The 20,337-nt window shown below is 42.5% G+C and overlaps 2 protein-coding genes across 3 annotated transcripts; one reads left to right on the forward strand and one right to left on the reverse strand.

Annotated features, from left to right (window-relative positions):
• Positions 1–18: 18 nt before the first annotated feature.
• FAM114A2 (family with sequence similarity 114 member A2) lies at positions 19–9,826 on the reverse strand. 2 transcript variants are annotated; one of them, XM_083798592.1, is made up of 15 exons: positions 9,688–9,826; positions 9,062–9,204; positions 8,747–8,946; positions 8,430–8,529; positions 7,860–7,955; positions 7,461–7,573; positions 6,392–6,526; positions 6,071–6,229; positions 5,344–5,467; positions 4,230–4,309; positions 3,431–3,559; positions 3,078–3,217; positions 2,225–2,297; positions 1,609–1,662; positions 19–855 (listed from the first exon to the last, which is right to left on the reverse strand). In XM_083798592.1, the coding sequence occupies exons 3-15, from the start codon at positions 8,942–8,944 to the stop codon at positions 754–756; spliced, it is 1,503 nt and encodes a 500-aa protein (XP_083654718.1). In that variant the 5' UTR covers positions 8,945–8,946; positions 9,062–9,204; positions 9,688–9,826; the 3' UTR covers positions 19–753. The 2 variants fall into 2 exon arrangements, with proteins under 2 accessions (XP_083654718.1, XP_083654717.1); XM_083798591.1 differs by having other exon boundaries at positions 9,666–9,806.
• On the forward strand, positions 9,701–19,538 carry MFAP3 (microfibril associated protein 3). Its single transcript, XM_083798596.1, has 3 exons — positions 9,701–9,834; positions 13,562–14,023; positions 15,415–19,538. Exons 2-3 carry the CDS (start codon positions 13,744–13,746, stop codon positions 16,158–16,160), a joined length of 1,026 nt encoding a protein of 341 aa, XP_083654722.1. The 5' UTR covers positions 9,701–9,834; positions 13,562–13,743; the 3' UTR covers positions 16,161–19,538.
• The last annotated feature ends 799 nt before the right edge of the window (positions 19,539–20,337 follow it).

The following is a 20,337-nucleotide window of genomic DNA, read 5'->3' on the forward strand; positions in this document are numbered from 1 at the left end:
CAAACAAGAATCAATCCCTTTTAGCCAGTTCTCATTTATTGCTATAAAGCAAAGTATCCACATTCTTAGGGCCAGATCAGCATTTTTCTACCTCATGCTGAAGCAAGCATTCTGCAAAGGAATGAGTAACAGCACCCTAGTGAGAGTCCCAGTCCCACATCCCTGAGTCTTTAGCAGACACCTTTAGGAAGCTGGGGCTTCTCTTCAGCAACAGCAGCTCGATAAGGCATCCTCTCCATTCTATTTTTTCCAGCCTGGAAATTGCAAGGGTGATAATCATAAATATTTGCCTTTTCTTGCATCTCCAATCCAAAGTTCACTTCAACGCAGAGCTTTCAGGAGCCTAATTATGTCTGACTTAAAAATCACACCATGACTTAGCAACAAGAGTGCTAACTCTTTAACTAGCCAGCTGCTGCTCTTTTCTTCAGCATTGTCTCCACAGTCCAGAGAGCTTCTCCAAAGAGCTTGTTAACACATACAGCACAGGGATTTCAGTGAAGAGATACAGTCTATGAAAACAGGGAAGCAGACTGCATTTTAAAGTCTGTCACGTTGCCCACCAGCCTGGACTATGCTAATCACATCTCTCAATGAGCTCTAAGAGCTGTCATTGCCAGTCTGCACTTAATCACCGTTCTTGCAGTAGCAGTGATCAGTTAATCTTTTTCCCTTTAATATCAGCCATTACATCATTCTCCAGCATGGAAAATACGAAGTGGGAAGGTCAAAAGTTCTTAATTAGAAGGAATTTTATTGCTGTGATTGTTCCGTTCTAGCCTCAACAAGAGAGATCTGCAGTACAGGCAGCAAGAGCTGGAAGGCATCTTGGATATATGAAGCACTGTTTGAAGCCTATGAAAATAATTAAAAAAAGAAAAAAAACATGCATGAATAGTTATACTACCAGTCAGCTTTACTAACCATATATTCATTTCAAACAGCATTGATTAACATACGTAAGAAACAGAAACCTATTGCTTGTTGGGTCTTTAAAGCGTCATTCTAGAAATCAATTCAACATTAATTTTTTGAGGGGCTTTATGCCACTCAGCAAAAAAGCACCTGCCTTAAAAGCTGCCATACAAGATCAGGTGCAATCCAAATGTAGGATACTACTTTGTATAATAGATGAGAAGCATTTATTTCAAAGCAAAGTAAATGTTATGCTGTGGCAGGAAGGAAGGACACACCAACAGGAACACCCGTTTCCTGCCACACCTCAGGAGTTTACAAGCACTGAGAACCAACTGAACAGCTGGGAAGTGCTGGGACTCTTGCACGCTAATGTATGAGATTGTCTGAGGTTTGACTTCAGGCATTTAAATTCCCACTAAAATGCTAGAAAACAGGCTGATGAATGTCTAGTATGTGTCTTCTGACCCAACGTAACTGTCAGCTGAGACCATATAAGGCTCACTCTTCACTAACATTCATGTCTTGTGAAGATTTATGAGCATTTATTAAAATTTCTAAGTTATTAGCAAGGTAAGTAGAATCTTAGATCATGGGCTAGAGAACTTTGCATGCTAATGATACAGAAGTGGAAAAAACAGTGCATTTATTTTCTAAGTATTAGCTTAAAGTTTTAACTTTAGCATAACTGACCTCCAAAAACACTCCAGTGATCAAGGGATTAAGCACATCTGCTTTCTCTTTGACCTGCAGAGATCAGACATACATTATCCTGATTGAAAATTTGATCAAATTTCTTCAAGCAAGATAGAGCCAAACCCTCACTAAGGTTAAAAACACCACTGCTCCCTTGGAAGCAAAGTCCCAAGCTGCAGAGGAATTGCCCTGCAGTGTGCAGATAACAACAAAGTAACCCACAGAGGCACAATGCAAGACCTACATGAAGACACACATTACATCTCCACATGAACTGTGGACTGCTGGAAGATTTAGAGATAAGGATATTATCTTCAATAACACCTGAGTGTTTTGCAGTATCTACAACCTTATTTTCTTCTGCCTCATTAGTACTGTCAGCACCAACCCCCATCATCATTCCGTGCCAGGCTGAATACCTCAGGAGGCATTCAAAAGCTCAGGCTATGTTCAGCTGCCACTGTCTGGAAAACACGGGTCTAGGAGATCAGTTCACAGGGCAAAAAACTGCACGCATAAATGAGCAAGCACAAGAAGCACTTTATGGCAAAGATCCCAAGATTGCAATAAACTAATCACATCTCATCCCAAAGAACTATGATGCAAGACTTACCCCTGCAACTGTTAAGCATGTAGTGAACTCTTTAGAGAAAGTTGACAGTTCTTTACACAGCACAATTGTCAGTCTGTGCAAGAAAAGTGGAAAAGCTATGTAGTAAACACAATCTACGAAGAATAACTTTCTTTTAGCATTCCTGTAAAACACAAATACCTTGTTTCCACGTACATAAAGCTAAATTAAACCAAAATTGATATACAGCATCTGTATCTTCATGAACTGTTTAGAAGTTCTATGAAAAAACTGAGGAATGGAAAGGTGAAAAAAATAGTCAACTAAAGCTGAAGATCTGAAACTGCATTCAGAAGACAGACCCAGCCATTCAAAAAGGAACTGTACTAACTTGCTTTATCACTGACAAGTACCATTTTCTGAATGAGGAAGTATTGCATATTTCATATACTTGCCAAGTACATTCTGATATAATGAAAAATTCTCTCCTGTTATGCATTACTGGTAAGATCAGTCTATTAATTACTGCAGTAGTTTTACAATAACCACGTACCTAGTATACTAAATGACCAGCAAAGAGGTAATCAAAAATCATTTTTATATAACTGTTTTGTCATATTTTAAATGGCTGTCTACTAACTAGCACAAGCTTGGAGCAAATATTCTCCTTGGCTATATAAGTTTTCAAGTAGGGTTTCTTCTTTCTTGTCAAGGAACGTCTTTGAACTAGATAAAGCCAGCTGAATTATGCTGGGAGATAGCCACCCGTAGCAACGGTGAACACCTATGCAGAATTCAAGAGCCCCGCATCCCTCGGAATTGCCAAGAATCATCAGACAGTTTCATCGGTAAGCAAGTTATTGCATGCCACATGTTTACGAAGATATGAACTTACTGTGAAAGCGACTTGGCTCTGTCTGTAGCAGTCACCTCTTCTTTCTGACCATGAAGGAACAAAGCTGCAGTTTTGTGAAACATTTCAATGGAGTATGCTGTCAGTTCTGCCAGGCTTCTAATGGCAAACGCATGAATATCCTACAAGAGTTAAAGAGATCCCCTATACCATACAAAAACTAGCAGCTTTTATTATTTAAAACAAGTAAATCACACAATGTTCTATCTGCCATTTTGGACCCCAGAATCTGCACAGAAATAGAAACCTGTAAGCTCCAGTAATCACAACTGTAACTTAACAGCCAGATAAAACACTCTGTGGTCAGATATTGTCTTCCTCCATTGCTCAGTTACCTCTACTGATTTTTTAGCATCATGGTCACCATCTCCAGCTTCTACTTCTTGGTCATCTTCACTCTCTTTTTCTTCTTTTGGAAGACTACTGTTGAATTGTGCTATCCATTCATGAGCAGATGTCCTCACCTGTATGAAGATGCGCCATAGTATTTATGGAGCAGAATGAATCCCCCTTCCCCACAACAAAACACAGAGTGCTGGATCTCTAGGGGAAGGAAACAGCTACATGAAGAGAACAACAACGAATTATCCTAGTGCCTCCAGGACCTGTAGAGAGTTGGCTGCACTCATGCAGTTGAAGGCAGTCATTTCTCTAACACCAGGGCCATGACTAACAGAGGAGTTTTAAAAACGTGTCTGCAGAATGCTGCTGCCACTTGGTGGATCTGAAGGGTAGTGAAAGGAAGGAAAGGAAGGATTCTTCCTCATACCAGCTTCTGAACGTAGTAAAAACAATTGCTTTGTACCAAGAGGAGGGCTGCAATTCACGACTGTAGGTTGATTTCACTGCGTTGGCTGATGTCTTACCGCTCAGTTGTCTTTGCCACCAGATATTACTGCCCAGTGACAGGGCAAAGACACACTAGTGCCTACTGCTTCAGAGCCAGAGGCAGTGCAGAGCATGGTTTTGCCTCATAAAGTCAAAGGTAAAGGCCGATTTCTTTCACTACCAGTGTCAAAGGATCTAAAACACTGCTTGTATTCATGTCTTTCATATTTTCATCAGCAAAGCAGGATGGAGAAGCAGTTCCTGAGAGAAATCTCTCCAGCTTTTAGAGAATGGGAAATAACTCACCATGATCAGTTTGTCCGGCTTTGTGGAGATATGCAATTCCGAAAACAACTCTGTTACTTCCTTTGTGAACTCCTCATCTCCTAAAGAAAAGGCTAATGAATCCCCAGAAAGTACAGATACAGGGGAAAAAAGCAGGACTTCAATGCACAGCTAGTTCTGCACAAGTCTATCAACTGTTTCCTATATTTGTCCTTGAATCATTGATTCAGGAAAAGGACGCATCACATCCGGTCTTTTTAATACAACTTGTAAGTTAAGTTCTGAAAAGGCAGACACCGATGCCAAAAGATTACCTTTTGCTTTCTCTATCCTGGTTCTTTAGCTAAGGTAATTCCTTTTTTTTTTTTCTTTTTTTTTTTTTTTTAAAACAGGCAAGCAGTCTACAATCCATCAAATAAACACAGCATTTTACAATGCACTAACTTGTGCATCACCTTGGAGAGTATGAAATATTGCTTAAAGCCCACGGTTCTCCTATTATACATGGCAGGGCAGATGTTAACAGTGGGAGGGATGCTGTGAGATCCATCATGGAAATATAAAAGATGCATTAAATGTTAAATGCTAGCAAGCGCAGGTGTGAGCCCTCCCTGATGAGCCATCGAAGTAAAAGCAATGCAAGACATTTACATTTAAATCTGTGTAATCCTCAAGAATCAGATGGCTCCTCTGTATGGAGACACCTCTAAGTCTTTTGGTCTTTGCTGCTAACTCTCATTAAAAAAAAAAAAAACAAAAAAACTCTCCCACAGGTTAGACAACTCTATTCAAAGTCCTTCCTTTATGAACAGGGAAACCCAGCATCTCTTTGCATTTGCATCTTGGCTCAAGGTCAGTTGTAGGAAATGCCCAGGAATCCAGCAGATCTAATCCTGCTCTGGCAAGAAATCAAACGATTTCTGCAACAGAATTAATGCATAGAAGCTTTCCAAAGATGAAGAGCATTGCTACCTGTCATGCTCCTGGCCACAGGCAGCTTTAGGATTAAGCATCCAGCTAAAGAATAACTTAACTGTGGCATCATGCCCAATGTTAGTGCTCTCAGGACTGGCTGGTTCTGCTCTGAGAATTTCATTTAGAACCAGCTTCTCCTCCCACAACCCAAGGCTCTTACCCTTCTTTTCTTCCTCTTCTTCTTCAAAGAATTCAGCTAAAGAAAACGCTTCTTTGAGTTGCTCCATTTCCTCCTTCAGCGTGTCCAACTCTTCACCAGAGAGGGCACTTAGAACCAGTTTCACCTAATTAGGGGCAGCACAGCCAAAGAGAGAATCGTAAGTCCAGTAAAGGAAAGAAACAGGATGGAAGATGCAGCACTCATTTACATTGTGTGTAAAAACATTACAGAGCAATATTAGGAAAATGCCAGGGAAAAGACCTATTTTGCAAAGACCTGTTAGGTACCAATGGATTCTTATGGAGTTATTCAAATAATTTCCTTTATAAAAAACTGAATGACTTCTGAAATGATATGTTGACCCAGCCCCTCCCTGCTCCAAGACAGAAGACGATCTCAGCTTTGCCTGCAGTACTCTCTTACAGGCCACAGAGCAAACAAGCTGATGCGAGGAAAGAGTAACTTGTGATAAGCTGTTGGAGAAATGCTGGAAGTGAGGCTAGTTAGGTAAAGAGGATCATTCTAGGACCTGAGGGTAGGACAGAATGCTCCCAAGGTAAACACTAGATCATAATGCAGGGGTCAAAGTGACGTTGTGCAATTAATCATTTTGTAGCAAGTTCCAAGTTCTGACCACTTGATTTTGCATGTGTGTACAGACATTTCCGATCTTTTTTCTTGCCCAGCTGAACTCAAAAATAGAAGGAAAATTGCTCAAGGCCATTACCTTTGATTCACTCTCTCTGGAAAGCATCTCTAAGGCCTCCAGATGCGAAAGACCCTGAAACTCGTCAAACAGTAATCCATAATGGGCTTTCTTCTCCGTAGCCATGGTAACCTCAGTAGCTGTCTGCTGCTCTTCTTTCTCCTTTGCCTCTCGTAAGACCTGAAAAAGAAAACCAAAGGACTCAGATCAGCACCAGAACATATGGAATAGGGAAGAGAAGACTTATGGTTTAACAATAAGAAATGGCTGCTTAATGACAGGACTGCAAAAGAAGGAAGAACAAACAAGAATCAACAAGGAGTTGATATGAAACAGCCATACCTGAGATAACGTAGAGTTTCTGTTCATTAGGCCCTTTGTTTTTTTGAATCCAGGGTCTCCCTCAGCTATCACATCCATTGTCTTTTTTCCGATGAATTCCAAGGCATCTAGACCTCCACTAATCACACTTTTCCCCTAGGAAGCAGATTTGGATATGGTCAGTGCATAAGAGTCACAGAAGACTAAACAGCTTATACTGGGGGCTTTATACAGTCTGCGTTACGCTAGGCACTCACATACAAGCCAAACTGGTCCTTATCACTCTAGAATTCAACACTAATCACCAAAATCAGAGCAGAAAGGCATGGAAAGAGCCACAATACACTATCATCCAACAGTTTAATATAGCACTCAGACAGCTGCAGCAATCTGATGGGAAACATTTTTATTTTGTGAAGGAGCTGGTTCTCAGCACATTTAAGTATTTAGTTTTTAATTGCTCCAATCAGAAAACGCTAGACCTGTGGGCTGTGTTGGTTGCTAAATTCTTGTTGAAGCCCTAAAAGCAGAAGCAAGCTTTCCATCTGCAGCTCTTTCAGATTCATGGGCAAATTGACAAGACGGTAGATCACAAAAGCACAGTTTCTAAGGGTAATGGGTTCTTTGAAGTGTATTTCTCATGGTCACAGGAGCAAGCCGATTTCCAAGCAATTGAGGCCAGTTTCACAGACGTTTTTGAACCCGAGAATGGATTTCATCTCTAGACAGTTCTGTGAAAATCAGTGAAAGTATTCCATGAATTAGCCTGACCCTCCATTTGGCCATGTACTCTAAAGGAAGAGAGCATGGTAACAGAGTATAGAGGTGACATGCATGGCAATGCACGCACCACACAGTCCAATGTTGGGCATCTTTGTTATGCATCAGCATTTAATATAAAACTAACAAAATTCAAAACAACTGACACATCAAGTGCCAGTTAGAAGCATGGCACGAGATAAAGACTGTCTGAACGCTGAGATAGTCTCTCACCATTTATGCCAGAAAAGCCAAAATTAAATGTTTCCTGATAAGATACTTCAGACAATGCTCTCAAGCACATTTTTTTCTGCCTTCCCAACTCACTCACTGTGCTTTGGACAGCAGTAGAGATGGTTGATAAAACACCAAGAGCCCCAGCAATAGGAAAGGGACTGCCATCAGCAATTGCATCTGTGCTGTTATCATCAGGATTCTCACTTCCTGCAATAGAAGGTAGAAAATTAACTTCCTCACTCCCCCAAAAAGATCCTGTCACCTGCTGAGTGGAGAAAATTAACAAACGCAAAGTGTCAGTCAGGATCAGGCCTAGAATTGCTATTATTCTCCCACCTACTTTTCGGAACTAACACCAGTAAGCAATAATGTGTTGTTTTAGCACTTAGTTATCTATACCAATATGAGAGATACGGAGTAATGTTACGATATTTTGGGGCTGATTATATTGTAAGATATGTTTCAGTGTTATTCTTATGCAATAAAAACTGACCTCTTGTAGCATCTCTGGTCTCCGAAGAAATTTCACTAGGACTGGGGATCCCAAGAGTTGTTTCTGCTTTTTCTATGACATTTGAAATACCTTGACCTAGAGAAAGATAGCAGTGTTACTTTAACCATGAGATACATTTTATTCCTCATTAGAGCAGAAACAGGATCAGGGTTGTATATTGTTTCTCTACTGTTCTGGCTTCCTCCTGTTCAAAACAGTTTAACCCACGCTAACACCTACTACTCCCCGTCTTGCTTGCTTGCCAGTTTAATGAACTCACGTTTCATCTCAGGTTTGCAAAAATTTCATCTCAAGTGGCAAAGCTTTAAAACGTCAACTGAAAATTATGCAAACGCCTCAAAAACTTGAAAGTAGTTTTGTTTGTGCACTTCTCTTTAATGTTATTGTACATTTTGGTACAGGTTTTCCCTTTACTTGAACAGTTCTCTTGACATTTTCCAATACTTGCTTCTACAACAGAACCCCATTCTCTAGAAACAAGCTCAAAAGCATTACCTTGTAACGTGACATATGGTTACAACATTTATCAAATACCAGAAAGAGACTTACCTACAGTAGCTACAGTGGCAGATGCAGTTGACAGAAGAGATTTCCCCCAGCTTCCCCAGTACCCCCATCCTGTCTGAGCTGCAGAAGGAGAATCTGAGGCCTTTAATGAAGAAAAGCAGAAGACAGTGATGCAGATATGATGGTGTCAAGAGGAACACAATCAGCTTGTGATGCGTAACTTTTGTGACACTTTTTCTTTTCAAATAAACAGCGATGTCAATTTTCAGAAAAGGAGTGAGGCTTACAGTCAGAATTCTTCTGAGCATAAAGCCGTGAAACATGAAGTCATGTCATTCAGACCTAGCACAGAAACATACCTTGAGGGTGTCAGCAGTGGACTTTTCTGTGGCAGCAGACTGACACGGGGGTTTGGGTTCAGGTCTTTTCCGAGTCATAGGCACAGGCTCTTGCTCTTTCTCTTTGCTGCTCTCAGCGTGGCCAAGTTCTTCTGATTTTTGTTCATTTTCGTAAGAAGCTTCCTCTTCCAGATTTTCACCGCTGTCTTTTTCAGACATGACTATGACAATCACAGAAAGCACAGCAGATAAAACAATCACTCCCATGTACACACTGACATTAGTTTTAAATAATTAAACGCAACGATTCAGATCCCTTCTTGTTACCACACATACCTGCATGAACAGATTATATTTTTAAGCGAGCCTGCACACCGCGTTACGTCTGGCTGCACGAAATGTCACACCTGGAAGTTTAAAGTCCCACAGGAACACGTGGCTTTACCTCACCACCACACGAAAAAGACAGGCTGTTAACTCTGAAAAACAAACAGAGAGGTACAAAAGGTCCTCAGATGATTAAATCCGTGACCTGCTTCTCCAAAAAAAATAAAAGGGGGGAGGGGGACAAATCGTGTGGGGTGGCTGCTCTGGAGGGTGCCGGATCCCGAAGGGGAGAGCAATGAGAGTGGGTGGTGGGGACGCTGAGGGTCGTTTGGTTCAGTATTTAGGGCTGAGATTCTTCAGGGTGTTTGAGCCACCCAGGGCATGAGATGAACCCCAGAGGAGCCCCAGGAGCCTGAGGAGCCCCAAGAGCCCCAGCAGCCCCCCGACCCCGCTCCCAGGGCCCTCCCAGGGCCGGCCCGAGGCCGGTCCCGAGCTGCCGGCCGCCCAGCGCCCCCCGTGCTCCCACCCCACAGCCGCGGCCCCTCAGAGCACCCCGGGGCTCCCTAACCCCCCCCTCATCCCCCCTACCACCCCCCCCCGCCCCATCCCTCACCCCGGGGCCGGGCGGACCGCACCATCGAGACGAGGCGCAGAGCGGCCCCGGCCGCCTCAACCCGGAAGCGGAGCGGGGCCCGGAAGGGCGAGCGGGGGGAAACGCGTCCGGGCGGCGGCGGCGGCGGCCTGGAGCTGGCGGTGTCGGGGTGCGGGTGCCGGTACCGGAGGTACGCGGGGCTGCGGCCGGGCCCCCCCAAGCTCCTCACGGCGGCGCGGCCTTCCCTGCCTGTCAGAGCCGGGCGGGGAGCGGCGCGGCGGCGGCTGCTCGGTGGTTTATTTTGGGGGGGGGGGGGGGGGAGGGGGGAATATTCTGGCGTTACGTCACGCCTGGTGACGTCAGAGCCCGGTGACGTCACGCCCCCGTGACGTCACGCCCCCGAGGCCGTCGGGCTGTCACACGTCGCGGCTCTGTCCCTGCGCCCGGGGCCGGGGCCGCTCGGTTTTCCTGCCCCCGCGGAGGCCCTCCTGGGCCCCTTCCCCCAGGCTCGCACCTCCCGCTGGTTTCGGGGCTGGTTTGGGGGATTTGGGGGTTTTGCAGCTCTTTGGGCTGGTTTGGGGGTTTTTGTTTTTTCTCCAGAGCCGCTGCAGGCCGAGGGCGAGCTCTCCCTGCGGGCATGCCCGTGCTGGCAGCGGTGGCCGTGGCTCTCCCCAGCATCACGCCCGTATCGCCCCCAACGTCACCCAAACTCACATTTTGGGGTTATTGACCGTGCTGTGAGCCCTGACTGTAAAGCCAAAGAACCTCTCGGGCCCCAGTTTTGCAGCACTTTATAAATATGTGCAGTTTTAAGTGTTCTTAGTACTCCCACTGACCTCAGTGGGACTAGAGTACTTTAAGTTAAACACACGTCTTTTCAGGCTAAGAGCCAGCGATGACTCCCGTAAGCATACGCATCGTGGATTTTCATCTTCGCGCTGCTTTGTGTTGTTACAGCTCGGTTTCACAAAGGTTAAATGCGTTGAGCTCAACCTGGGGTCCGGCTGTCAGCTTGCCAGTTTCTGTCCTGCACATTTCGTCTTGCTTGGCTCCAACGCCTTCCTGAGGAATTGTACTGTTGGCACCGCTCGCGCTTTATCTTTTCTGGATCCTTTATCAGCTCCAGCAGCTGTTTTGCATAAGTGTGGTGGTTGAAGAATGTGGGTTTTGCAAATCATTTTCCCCAGCGTTCAGCAATAAGACGTCGTTGTCTGCTTAACAGGAATGGGTTTTCCAAAAGCGAGACGTGACAAACAATTTCTAATAAATCAGGCCTTTTTAAAGAGTTTAACAGTAAAATTCAATGACCCTTCACAAATTATGCAAGCTCAGCGCAGATACAGCAGAGAGCCTATGCAATTACCGAAGATAATTATCTTATTCTTATGAGGGAAAATGTTGCTCAGTATTTCTTGTGTTAAATAATTGACTGAGGTTTCTAATGTCGTTTTAGAAGGAAAGTCGCAGACACTTGGAAATCTAATAATTTAAGTTTAATAATTTAAAGTGGTAAAAATGACACAGGCAAAGTAGAGGAGGTGCTGGAATTACTTTCTAATAAATCTGAAGCACTATTAGTTGAGAGATTATTGTTTTGGAAGGTTGGAAATTATTCCGTGTGTTCGATTCAATAACGAAGACCAGGGTTTATCTTCACTTCAGAGCTGGGATCAGTCGGAGCGGCATCGAATCTTGTGAAGTCAGGTCAGGTGGCAGCGGTCCGCAGCGCTCAAAGTCCTCACCGTACGTTAAAGAAAGCTGCACGAGGTTGCCCAAATGAGCAAGCCTGTTGTCAGCAGCCCTCGGAGGGCCCTGAAACCCTCTGAAAACATTACATGTCTAAAAAAAGAAAGGTTGAAACCGCTCCTTCGGACAAACAAATAGCTGTTGTGCAGCAGCAACCTTCATGTTGCTTTTTCAGACTTGGTGCAGTTGACGTGGCTGCGATGCCGTTCTCCAGAGGCAGCAGAAGTCAGTAACACGTTTCCCCAAAGTGTCACTGGTGGAAAGGTCGAAAACAGGAACAAAAGAAGCCTTGGTAGTTTTTTTGGTTGGTTGGTGTTGTTTTTTTTTACAGAGGTGTAGCTGCGTTCTCAGTGCTCATCCATCTTAAGTGAACAGGCAAGAGGCATGATCAAAAATAGCGGGGCCAAAAAAAAAAAGAAAGAAAGAAAAAGAAAAGATTGCTGTCTACAGAGAAACAAGTAGAGTGCAGGTTTTCCAGTTTCCCTTGCAGGATTCAGTGGGTGAGTCAGTCAGTCAAGCTTGAAGGAGAGCTGGACACAGCTGTCTTCTTGCCTTCTTTGTTGAGCTGGTTTTGGCAACAACTGCAACAGAAAAGGGTCAGATACACGTTTCTCATCAGATGTCAAATCCAGAATCTGGTTTGACCTTCGACAAGTTATCTTGAACTGAAAAAACTCCTGGTCTGGGCAGTGTGTTAGCAGCAAACGTTCCCGTTCCTGAATACGCTTGATTGCTCTCTACTGGACAGACAGTACAAATCAGCTGTACTTATTTATAGTAAATTATTTTTCACAAGCGATACAAATTCTTTCTGCTTTAGGCAGTGTTAGCTAGTGATTCTGGAAGGACACAGGGAGTGTCTGCATTATTTATTAAGAAAATGTTTTCCTTTGTATTGTGATATTTATGAAATTCAGTTCTAGTAGCATTTGTTATTGGTAGAAAATAATGGTACCTCTGAAGTCACCCAGACAGTGGGGTGAAGTCAGATATTCTTTAAGATAACATTTTAACTTGTGGCTTCTATACTTCGTTAATTTTTTTTTTAGGGCTCTGGAGCAGTTTAGATGGAATCATAACTTCAGGGAATGCACATTGGATTAGAAATTTTCTTGAATCAGGCTTCCAGGAAAATTGATAACAGATTTTCTCTTAACAGCATCATCTCATTTCATTACAAGTTGGCTTTATTCTGGCTTTTAAAAAAGAAAAATCCTTGTGTGCAAAGAGCCTCAAGTTAAAGTCTGTATCCCAGCATCTTCAAATATCTCGTGCACATGTAAATTTGAAGTGTGAATTCTGTCCCTAGACAAAACAATTTTTCAATCTGTTTTGAAATATGGGGCACAATTTGGTGTAGTGGAGATAATAAGCAAGATACGACAGCTGAGATGTAGCAGCACAAAGCAGAAGATTTTCAGTAGCAGTTTGCTGTAAAACAGCAACAACAACAACAACAAAGAATACAGAAGCAAGGGAGTTTGCAAAAAAAAAAAAAAAAAAAGGGAAGTATGTTTAGACAATCCTGTCCTGATATTCAGAAAGGGACTTTCTGTCTTTGTAGATGACTGCCAAGAGAATTTTCTCAACGCAAGAAATGATAAGCATATTAAATAGTATTTAGACATTTAACACTGATTGTGCCTTAAAATCGAGTAAGTAGATGTATAAATGCTAAAAATGAGATGCGTGAGTGCTTTATTTCTAGATGCTAAATGGAAAACCAGTACTGAAAAACCGGGGCTTAAAAGGACTTTGATGTCAGTGCGGAAGGAGGCAGAAATTATATCCTCTTTCTTGCTTTTCTGTATCTATTAAGAAAGCACTTTTTTCCCATTAACAAATGCAGAATCCAGTTTCTGACCGTAAAGATAGTTATGCATTTTGAGTAGTCAGTACAAATTGTCCTTTTTTAAAACCTTCTTTCTCTTAATGATTATTGTTCCTGAGATTATTTATTTGGATGGGAAGATGAACATCTAGAGGACCGAAGGTTGTGTTAATGCCTTCGTACCCTCGCTTCACTGCTGTGGTGTGAGCAAAGCTCTGATTTGGAAGCTCTCGGCTGACAGTTTATATTATGCTAATCGAAATATGTTTACTGGAAATGAAATTTAAATACACTGTAAGCTTGCTATCATTAATAAACTTAATTCTTTTTTTTTTTTCAGTTGGATTTCCACTTTCCTCTCATAATATTGATGGTCTTGAAAGTGCATTTGGATCCAAGACATTTTCTATCACCGAACAAATCAAGAGCCTCCTCTCCTATCTCAGAGCAGTACAGACAGTTTAATATCTTATGACCTCACTTCTCCAAATTAAATGAGAAAAGATTTTCCTCTAGCTTCCCATGAAGCTCAGCTGCTGCCTGTTAATTTTGACTGTTAGTGTTGATCTTTCGATTGGATTTACACTGGAAAATGTAGCTTCTAATGGAACATCTGCCTTTGGGTCTTTCAGTACATCACTTCATCCGGTGCCTCAAGCTTTACTAAGTTCCCCAGCACACCATGATATCATAGCCAAAGAGGGGACCAGTATTTTAATTGAATGTAAGCTGAACATCAGCCAATATGAATATATCCTTTGGTATAACTCCAGAGGACACCTGCTTGAACAGAAAGATGAAGGTGAGCTTTTCTGCTATTTTATGCCTTTGGGCGTTCTGCTTTTATATGAAAACCTCTGAGATTTTATTGTTGTTTTCTTTTCCTATCCTCACATTTTTACAGTTTGGAAGTAGAGAGAGAACAAGCCCAAAAAAGGGCTCTTTGCCCTTTTGCGTGTGATGGAGCAGGAATTATACCTGGGTTCGTGTGTCCTAGCCTGTCCATCCTGCTATGGTGCCCTACAGAATCATTTTGTTCAAGAGGCATCCAGTACACAATGCAAAAGAACTGCCTGCATCCTACCAGATACTAACCGATGTTTTTATTTATTATTGCTCTGGTTTATATTTTATCTTCCCAAATGCATGAATTAAACACGCTTCTCCACAGCTGTGACCTTTTTGAGCTGGCAAACAGTGCTTTAATTTTGTTAGAGGATTTTATAAAGCATGGGATAACTTAACTGCATTTATTTTCTGGTTTATGCACCACTGAGACTGCGGAAACCAGCACAGTTTGTAGTGGCCAAGGATGAAATACATGATATTTAGCCCTTTCATACAGAGGAAGAACATATTTTTGAAGCGTTGGCTTTTATAGCTCTGTCCCTCTTGTTTTTCAGTTAAAAAAAAAATAACGTCTTTTAGAGATGCACGTGGTATCCTCTATTAGTATTAATGAAGGTCATCGAGCTAATTGATAGGATCTTCTCAGAGGCCATCTTACTGCTTTAAGTATTCAGTAACCTCTTTGCAGTTAGAATGCCATCTGGAAATTAGTTCAAAGTAGACTAATTAGAAAAATGAGTTATGAAAACAGTTTTTCTTCCAAGTAATAAACCCGTAGGAAATACTGTATAAAGCTAGCTTCTTTTATTGATTTCTTTTTACATGAGTTTTGTATATCAGCACTGCGTGTTCAGCAGAAAGCTGCGTCTCAAGAAAATCCTGTGTTCTTTTGCCAGCTGAGCCATTTACAGATTCTGATCTTTTTCTTGGGTCACTTGACCTTTGACTGAGAATATACAGAAAATTATGCTTTATGGCAGACAGTCTTTCAACGCACTGTATTTCAGTGGGTGACAAGTTCTGCTTAAGAATTAGGTTCCTCGCCAGAAAGAAATAGAAATGCAAAAGTGCTCAAGAAAGTGCAGATGAGAGAAAACAGAAGGACCAGAGTAGCAAGTGCATAGAATAATTTACCATTAAGCAGTACGATTGGTACCTGAGTTAGGGCTTTCTGTGTCACAAGCATGAAAAGGAAATTTCCATTCTTGGCATATTTTGTGGAACGCTAGGAATGGACTGCTTGCTTCGAAGCTCTGGCTCCTGTTTATGGAGCAAGCAGCGTGTGTCTAGCTTGCCTAGTCATTTTTGTTTCATTAGCTCAGCTTATTTCTTTTGAATCTCCAGGTGAACGGTGGAAGATTGCCGATAATTCCCTTAACATCACAAAGGTCAGCTTTGCTGATCGGGGGCGATACACGTGTGCAGCCGTTAATCGTAACGACACCTCGTACTACACAGTCACCCTGAGAGTTATCTTCACCTCGGGAGACATGAGTATCTACTACATGATTGTGTGCCTCGTTGCCTTTGCTATCACCCTCATTTTAAACATAACCCGTCTGTGCATGATGAGCAGCCACCTCCGCAAAACAGAGAAGGCTATTAATGAGTTCTTCAGGACGGAAGGGGCTGAGAAGCTTCAGAAGGCTTTCGAGATAGCCAAGCGTATCCCTATCATTACATCTGCCAAAACGCTAGAGTTGGCCAAAGTCACTCAGTTTAAGACCATGGAGTTTGCTCGGTACATTGAAGAGCTTGCCAGAAGCATTCCCCTTCCACCACTGATCCTTAACTGCAGGGCGTTCATGGAAGAGATCTTTGAGGCTGTGCGAGTTGATGACCCTGATGGAGTCGGCGAGGAGGAAAAGCAAACCCAGGCGTGTGGTACCCAAGCTGCGATATACCCCATCAACCCAGAGATCAAGCGCAGCGATTCGCCAGCCGGGGATTCAGACGATGGATCCATGAATGAGCAAGGTCAAGAGATAGCCGTTCAGGTGTCCATCCACCCGCAGTCAGAAGTGCAGAGCATCGACACTGTTTCTCATGACAGCTGCCAGTTTGCTCCTTCTGAGGAAGGCACCTGCTGAGAGCAGTGACACACTTGTGAAAGAAGTGTGAGTGACTCTAGGACACTGTGAGAAAGGGATCTGCAAACAAGCTGCCTCATCCCATGTGCACAAGAGTTGTTTTTTTCCAAATTGCAAGGTGCCAGAACTACTACTGAAATGTGTATTTTCCATCAGTGTTCCTCTGTGTTGATCTAACAGTTTCAAGTCTGTTAGAGAAGGCCATTTGAAATATCTGTGGCTTTTATTTTTGAAGCAAGCTTACTAAACTTAAAATATTTACAAGACAGGAATTCTTTGTCCTTGTCTCCGTGGTAGTTTCCGACACTTCTGATCTGTATTAGAAGTGGTCAGGCTGAGCAAAACAACTTGCAATAAGATCTTTTCCTTTGTGAACTCTTACTTCCTTCACAAAGCGAAACCAGAATCCCTTTTAGCCAATGTTACTGTCCTGATGAGTTGTGTGCTCTTTTTGAATTGCCTTTTGGTGCGTGTAGCCCATCAGAACCATGGTGAGCTTGAACAAATCTGTTTTGTGTGGTGTGCTTCTATGTTGCTATCACAATGTACTGTACTTAGAAAAAGAATGGTACCAGGATCGGCTGGTGCATGAAACGCATTGGTATAGTTTCAAAGCAGCTTAGAGAACAACCAGGGGATCTCAGTTTTCCATGCGTCTGCAGAAAACTTGTGTGTACTCCAGTGTGTGGAAAGCAAGTTGTTACAAAGCTTGTCACTTAACCTTGGTGCTGACTGCCAAAGCGCCTTACCCTGGTTCTGTCTTGCAGAGCAGTGAGCAGTACTGCTGGCACCGTCCGTCTTCTGCCTCTGCTGATTTCACTCACTATAGAAAATTCAGAGTTTTACATTGTATTTGACATTGTTGTGAGAAAGGAATGACAGTAATCATCTAGTGACATAACTTAAACATGAATTTGTCTACAGATCGGGTATCTCAGGCAGATCTTTCTGAGCAGAATTATAATAAAAGAGGGGAAAAGCAACGACACTCACTTTGCTCTGGCTCATACTTTCAGAAAGCAGCGGAAGAGAGAGAGCTTAGCAGAGGGGCTGACTGAGCTGCTTGCCCAGCGTTGCTTACAGGACTGGAGTAACTCGGTAGCATGCTCTCTCCCGTCTGCCGACGGAGTGGCAGAAGGGTGAGGTGCGAGTGCTCACATCCCTGCCTTCACAGCACAGATGTACTGCACCGAGGATCTCCTGCACGGCTTCCTCAGCCTTAGAGATCCAGCTTTGTGGAAGTTGAGTGCAGACAAGAATCAAGTTTCTCCTTTCACTCGTTGGTGCTGATTTTTTTCTCCTTAGCATTTATAAGTTGTATCACTTAAATAGCATTTTATATCCTGTTGAGATTTAGTAGATGTAAGGCTTGCAAGCACTCCATAAATTAATTTCGTACAACTACTGGAACCATATTGCCATATAATTTTAACAACTTGGCAACAGGAGCACCATTTAATTTCCCACAACTCTTTTTTCTTTTCCTTATTATTACAGAAATGTCAGTTGAACAAGTGATTCTGGAAGACTGTTCAGGATTCTTAACAGGAATTGACACTACATGACTAGAGATGGAAAACAAGTAGGCACAGTGGTAATAACAGGATGGGGCCTCCTGTTGTAATGCTTCCTCATAAAAAAGGGTCTAAACAGATTATATTTATCATATCATATCAAAGGACGGGAAACTGAAGCATCTATTACTATTTTAAAATACCTCCTGGGGAAAGTTCTGCAGCCAGCCACCGGTAAATGCAGCCTGGGTGGCTTTGGCGTTTTGGGTAAGAGCTGTGTTTTTCAGGAAGAATTAAAATTGCTAGCCTTGGTTATAGCAGTGCTCTGACCAACCTGGTGCCATTTCCAAGTCTGTAGCAAACATTATCTGCTTCAGGGGAATAAAGCCTGCTGTAGACACTTACAGTAGATACTGCCCTCAGCAGTAACTTCTTAGCTTCCATAGCTTGATGGCACTTTATGTCCAGGTGAGAAGTTTGTGTAGTTTTGTGTAACCTGTCTGGTTTCTTCAGAAGTTTTTGGTGATCAGTGTTAAAAGATACTCTTGTGGATAAAGGCGTAGTTCTCTTAGAAGCCCTGCTGAGATGCTGCTGGCTTCACTTCTGTACTACAGCCAGCTCTGCAGGTTTATTGCACGTGCATGAGTGTAGATTTGGCGGTTTGCACCATTTTTGGATGTCCTGTTTGAAAGAGATGGTGGCCGCAAGAGAGGATAACCTGTTTTAATCTCCTTCGTGCCACATGCCTTTGGGATTGTATCCACACCTGCCTTTTTTTCCCTGAAACAGCTCTCCTTGCTTCTGTGAAGCTGTTGCATTACATGTGGCAGTAGCATCTTTGACATTTTCCCGCATACTATATATGCAATGTAGAGGTGCAGCTACAAAATCGAAGCTCCATTTAATTGCTTCCGAAGAAGCAGTTATGCAACTGTGATTGACAGATGTCTCATCAGACGTGGCAGCTTACAGGCAGCAGAATGACACTAGAGGTGTGTCAGATGGGTTGTCAGGAGAGCAGTTTCTAGATTAATTCAATCTGTTCTTTGATTTTTATACTTTATTTACATAGCTTCGAGTTCTTACTAAGCACAGATACTCATTGTCTTCGTGTGTCCTTGTTGCTGCTGGAGAGGAAGGAATGATCTTGCATAAAGGTCCTCAGAAATGCAGTTGCCATGTCAATTGCTGGAATGGTAAAACTAAGAATTGTCCTAAATTATTACAGTATTTTGTTCACTGAATTAATTTCATTCCTGGGAACGAGGCTGTTTTGCAAGAATTTCAGCATATCAGTGATACTTACTAAATGTAGGAACTGATTCTACTCCCACCGAACTCAATTAGAGCAGATTGGAAGCTCTAGTGTGTTTTACAACCAGGATTGCAGGATCTTCGTGCATCTGAAAGCGAGGACAGTGGTGATGTTATACAGTAAACGTAATTTCCAGAGAATGAAACCCGACAGTGGTTTCCAAACAACTTGTGAACTATTCTTGTTATATTAACTAGATGTGTGCACTTAAATTTGCTTGATGTGACTAATTGAAAATTAACATTGAAAGATTCTGTAAACATCAGTGTTTCTCTCTAACCTTTTGTAGCACGAGGAGATTCTACAGTGGTTTTCTTGGTTTAAACTAAATTCTTTGACAATCGCAAGGCTATTTTCTCTCTTCTTTGTAACTGCTTTTTATTTTAAATAACGTAAAATCTACTTGCTACCCAAGAGTACCTAAAAATAACTTTGTAGTGGTTATTTGTATTACATGGATTGTAATGTAACTGTTTAATGTAACCACATAGGATTTCATACTTTCATAAAATGAATTGGTAGATTTGCAAAATAAATTAAAAACAAAAACCTTGTTTTGTTAGGGTTTCATTTTTTATTTTTCATCAGTAAGGGGTGGTGAGCAACAGTCTGTCTGAGGTTAAATAGCAGCTGTGTTCAACTCTGCAGAATGCTGTTAGCAACCCTGATAAAGGTTGCCAGGACATTCAGCCATCTGACAGACAGTTCCTGCTATGATGTCTTTGGGTTTGATGTTTTCTCTGTCTCAAAGTCCCCAGCAGCATCTGTAATAATTGTTGCCAGCTGCAAAAACAAATAGTTGCAGACCTGAAATGGTCTCAGTAAGGCCCATACATTCTCAGCTTCACTTTTGCAAGGTAAAAAGTTAATTGTGGAGTGCAGGGACTCTCAGCCACAAACCTTTATTTTCTATTCTTACATTTTTACATGATTGTACAAGTCTATAGTATAATCACCTCTTTTTATTTTAATCCTCAGAAAATTATATATTTGGGGACAGCTCATCTCATAAAAGTCAGCACGATACAAATGTGGAGTTGCCAAAGTCTTCAAGTGACCAAGTCTACTGCTGTTTTCCCAGCAAGCTGCTGAGATGGCATAAAGAAATTTCTTCTTCTGTGCCTAGAGGAGCATGTGGGCTGCTCTCACCTCATGCTAACAGAGGTGTAGGTTTGACTTTGCCCTTCCTCTTTGCTAGCCAGCAGTAAGTTAAATTACGTGGGGAAGGAATAACATCGAAGAGCATGAGGGAGCGGGCCCACTCCACCTCATTTTGGTGACCAGGCTTCACCTCATTTCAGTGGCCAGACTTGGATTCCTGATTGCTTTGCAATCAATTCAGAGCATT

Source organism: Anser anser, assembly GCF_964211835.1.
Source record: "Anser anser genome assembly, chromosome: 14".
Lineage (NCBI taxonomy): Eukaryota > Metazoa > Chordata > Aves > Anseriformes > Anatidae > Anser > Anser anser.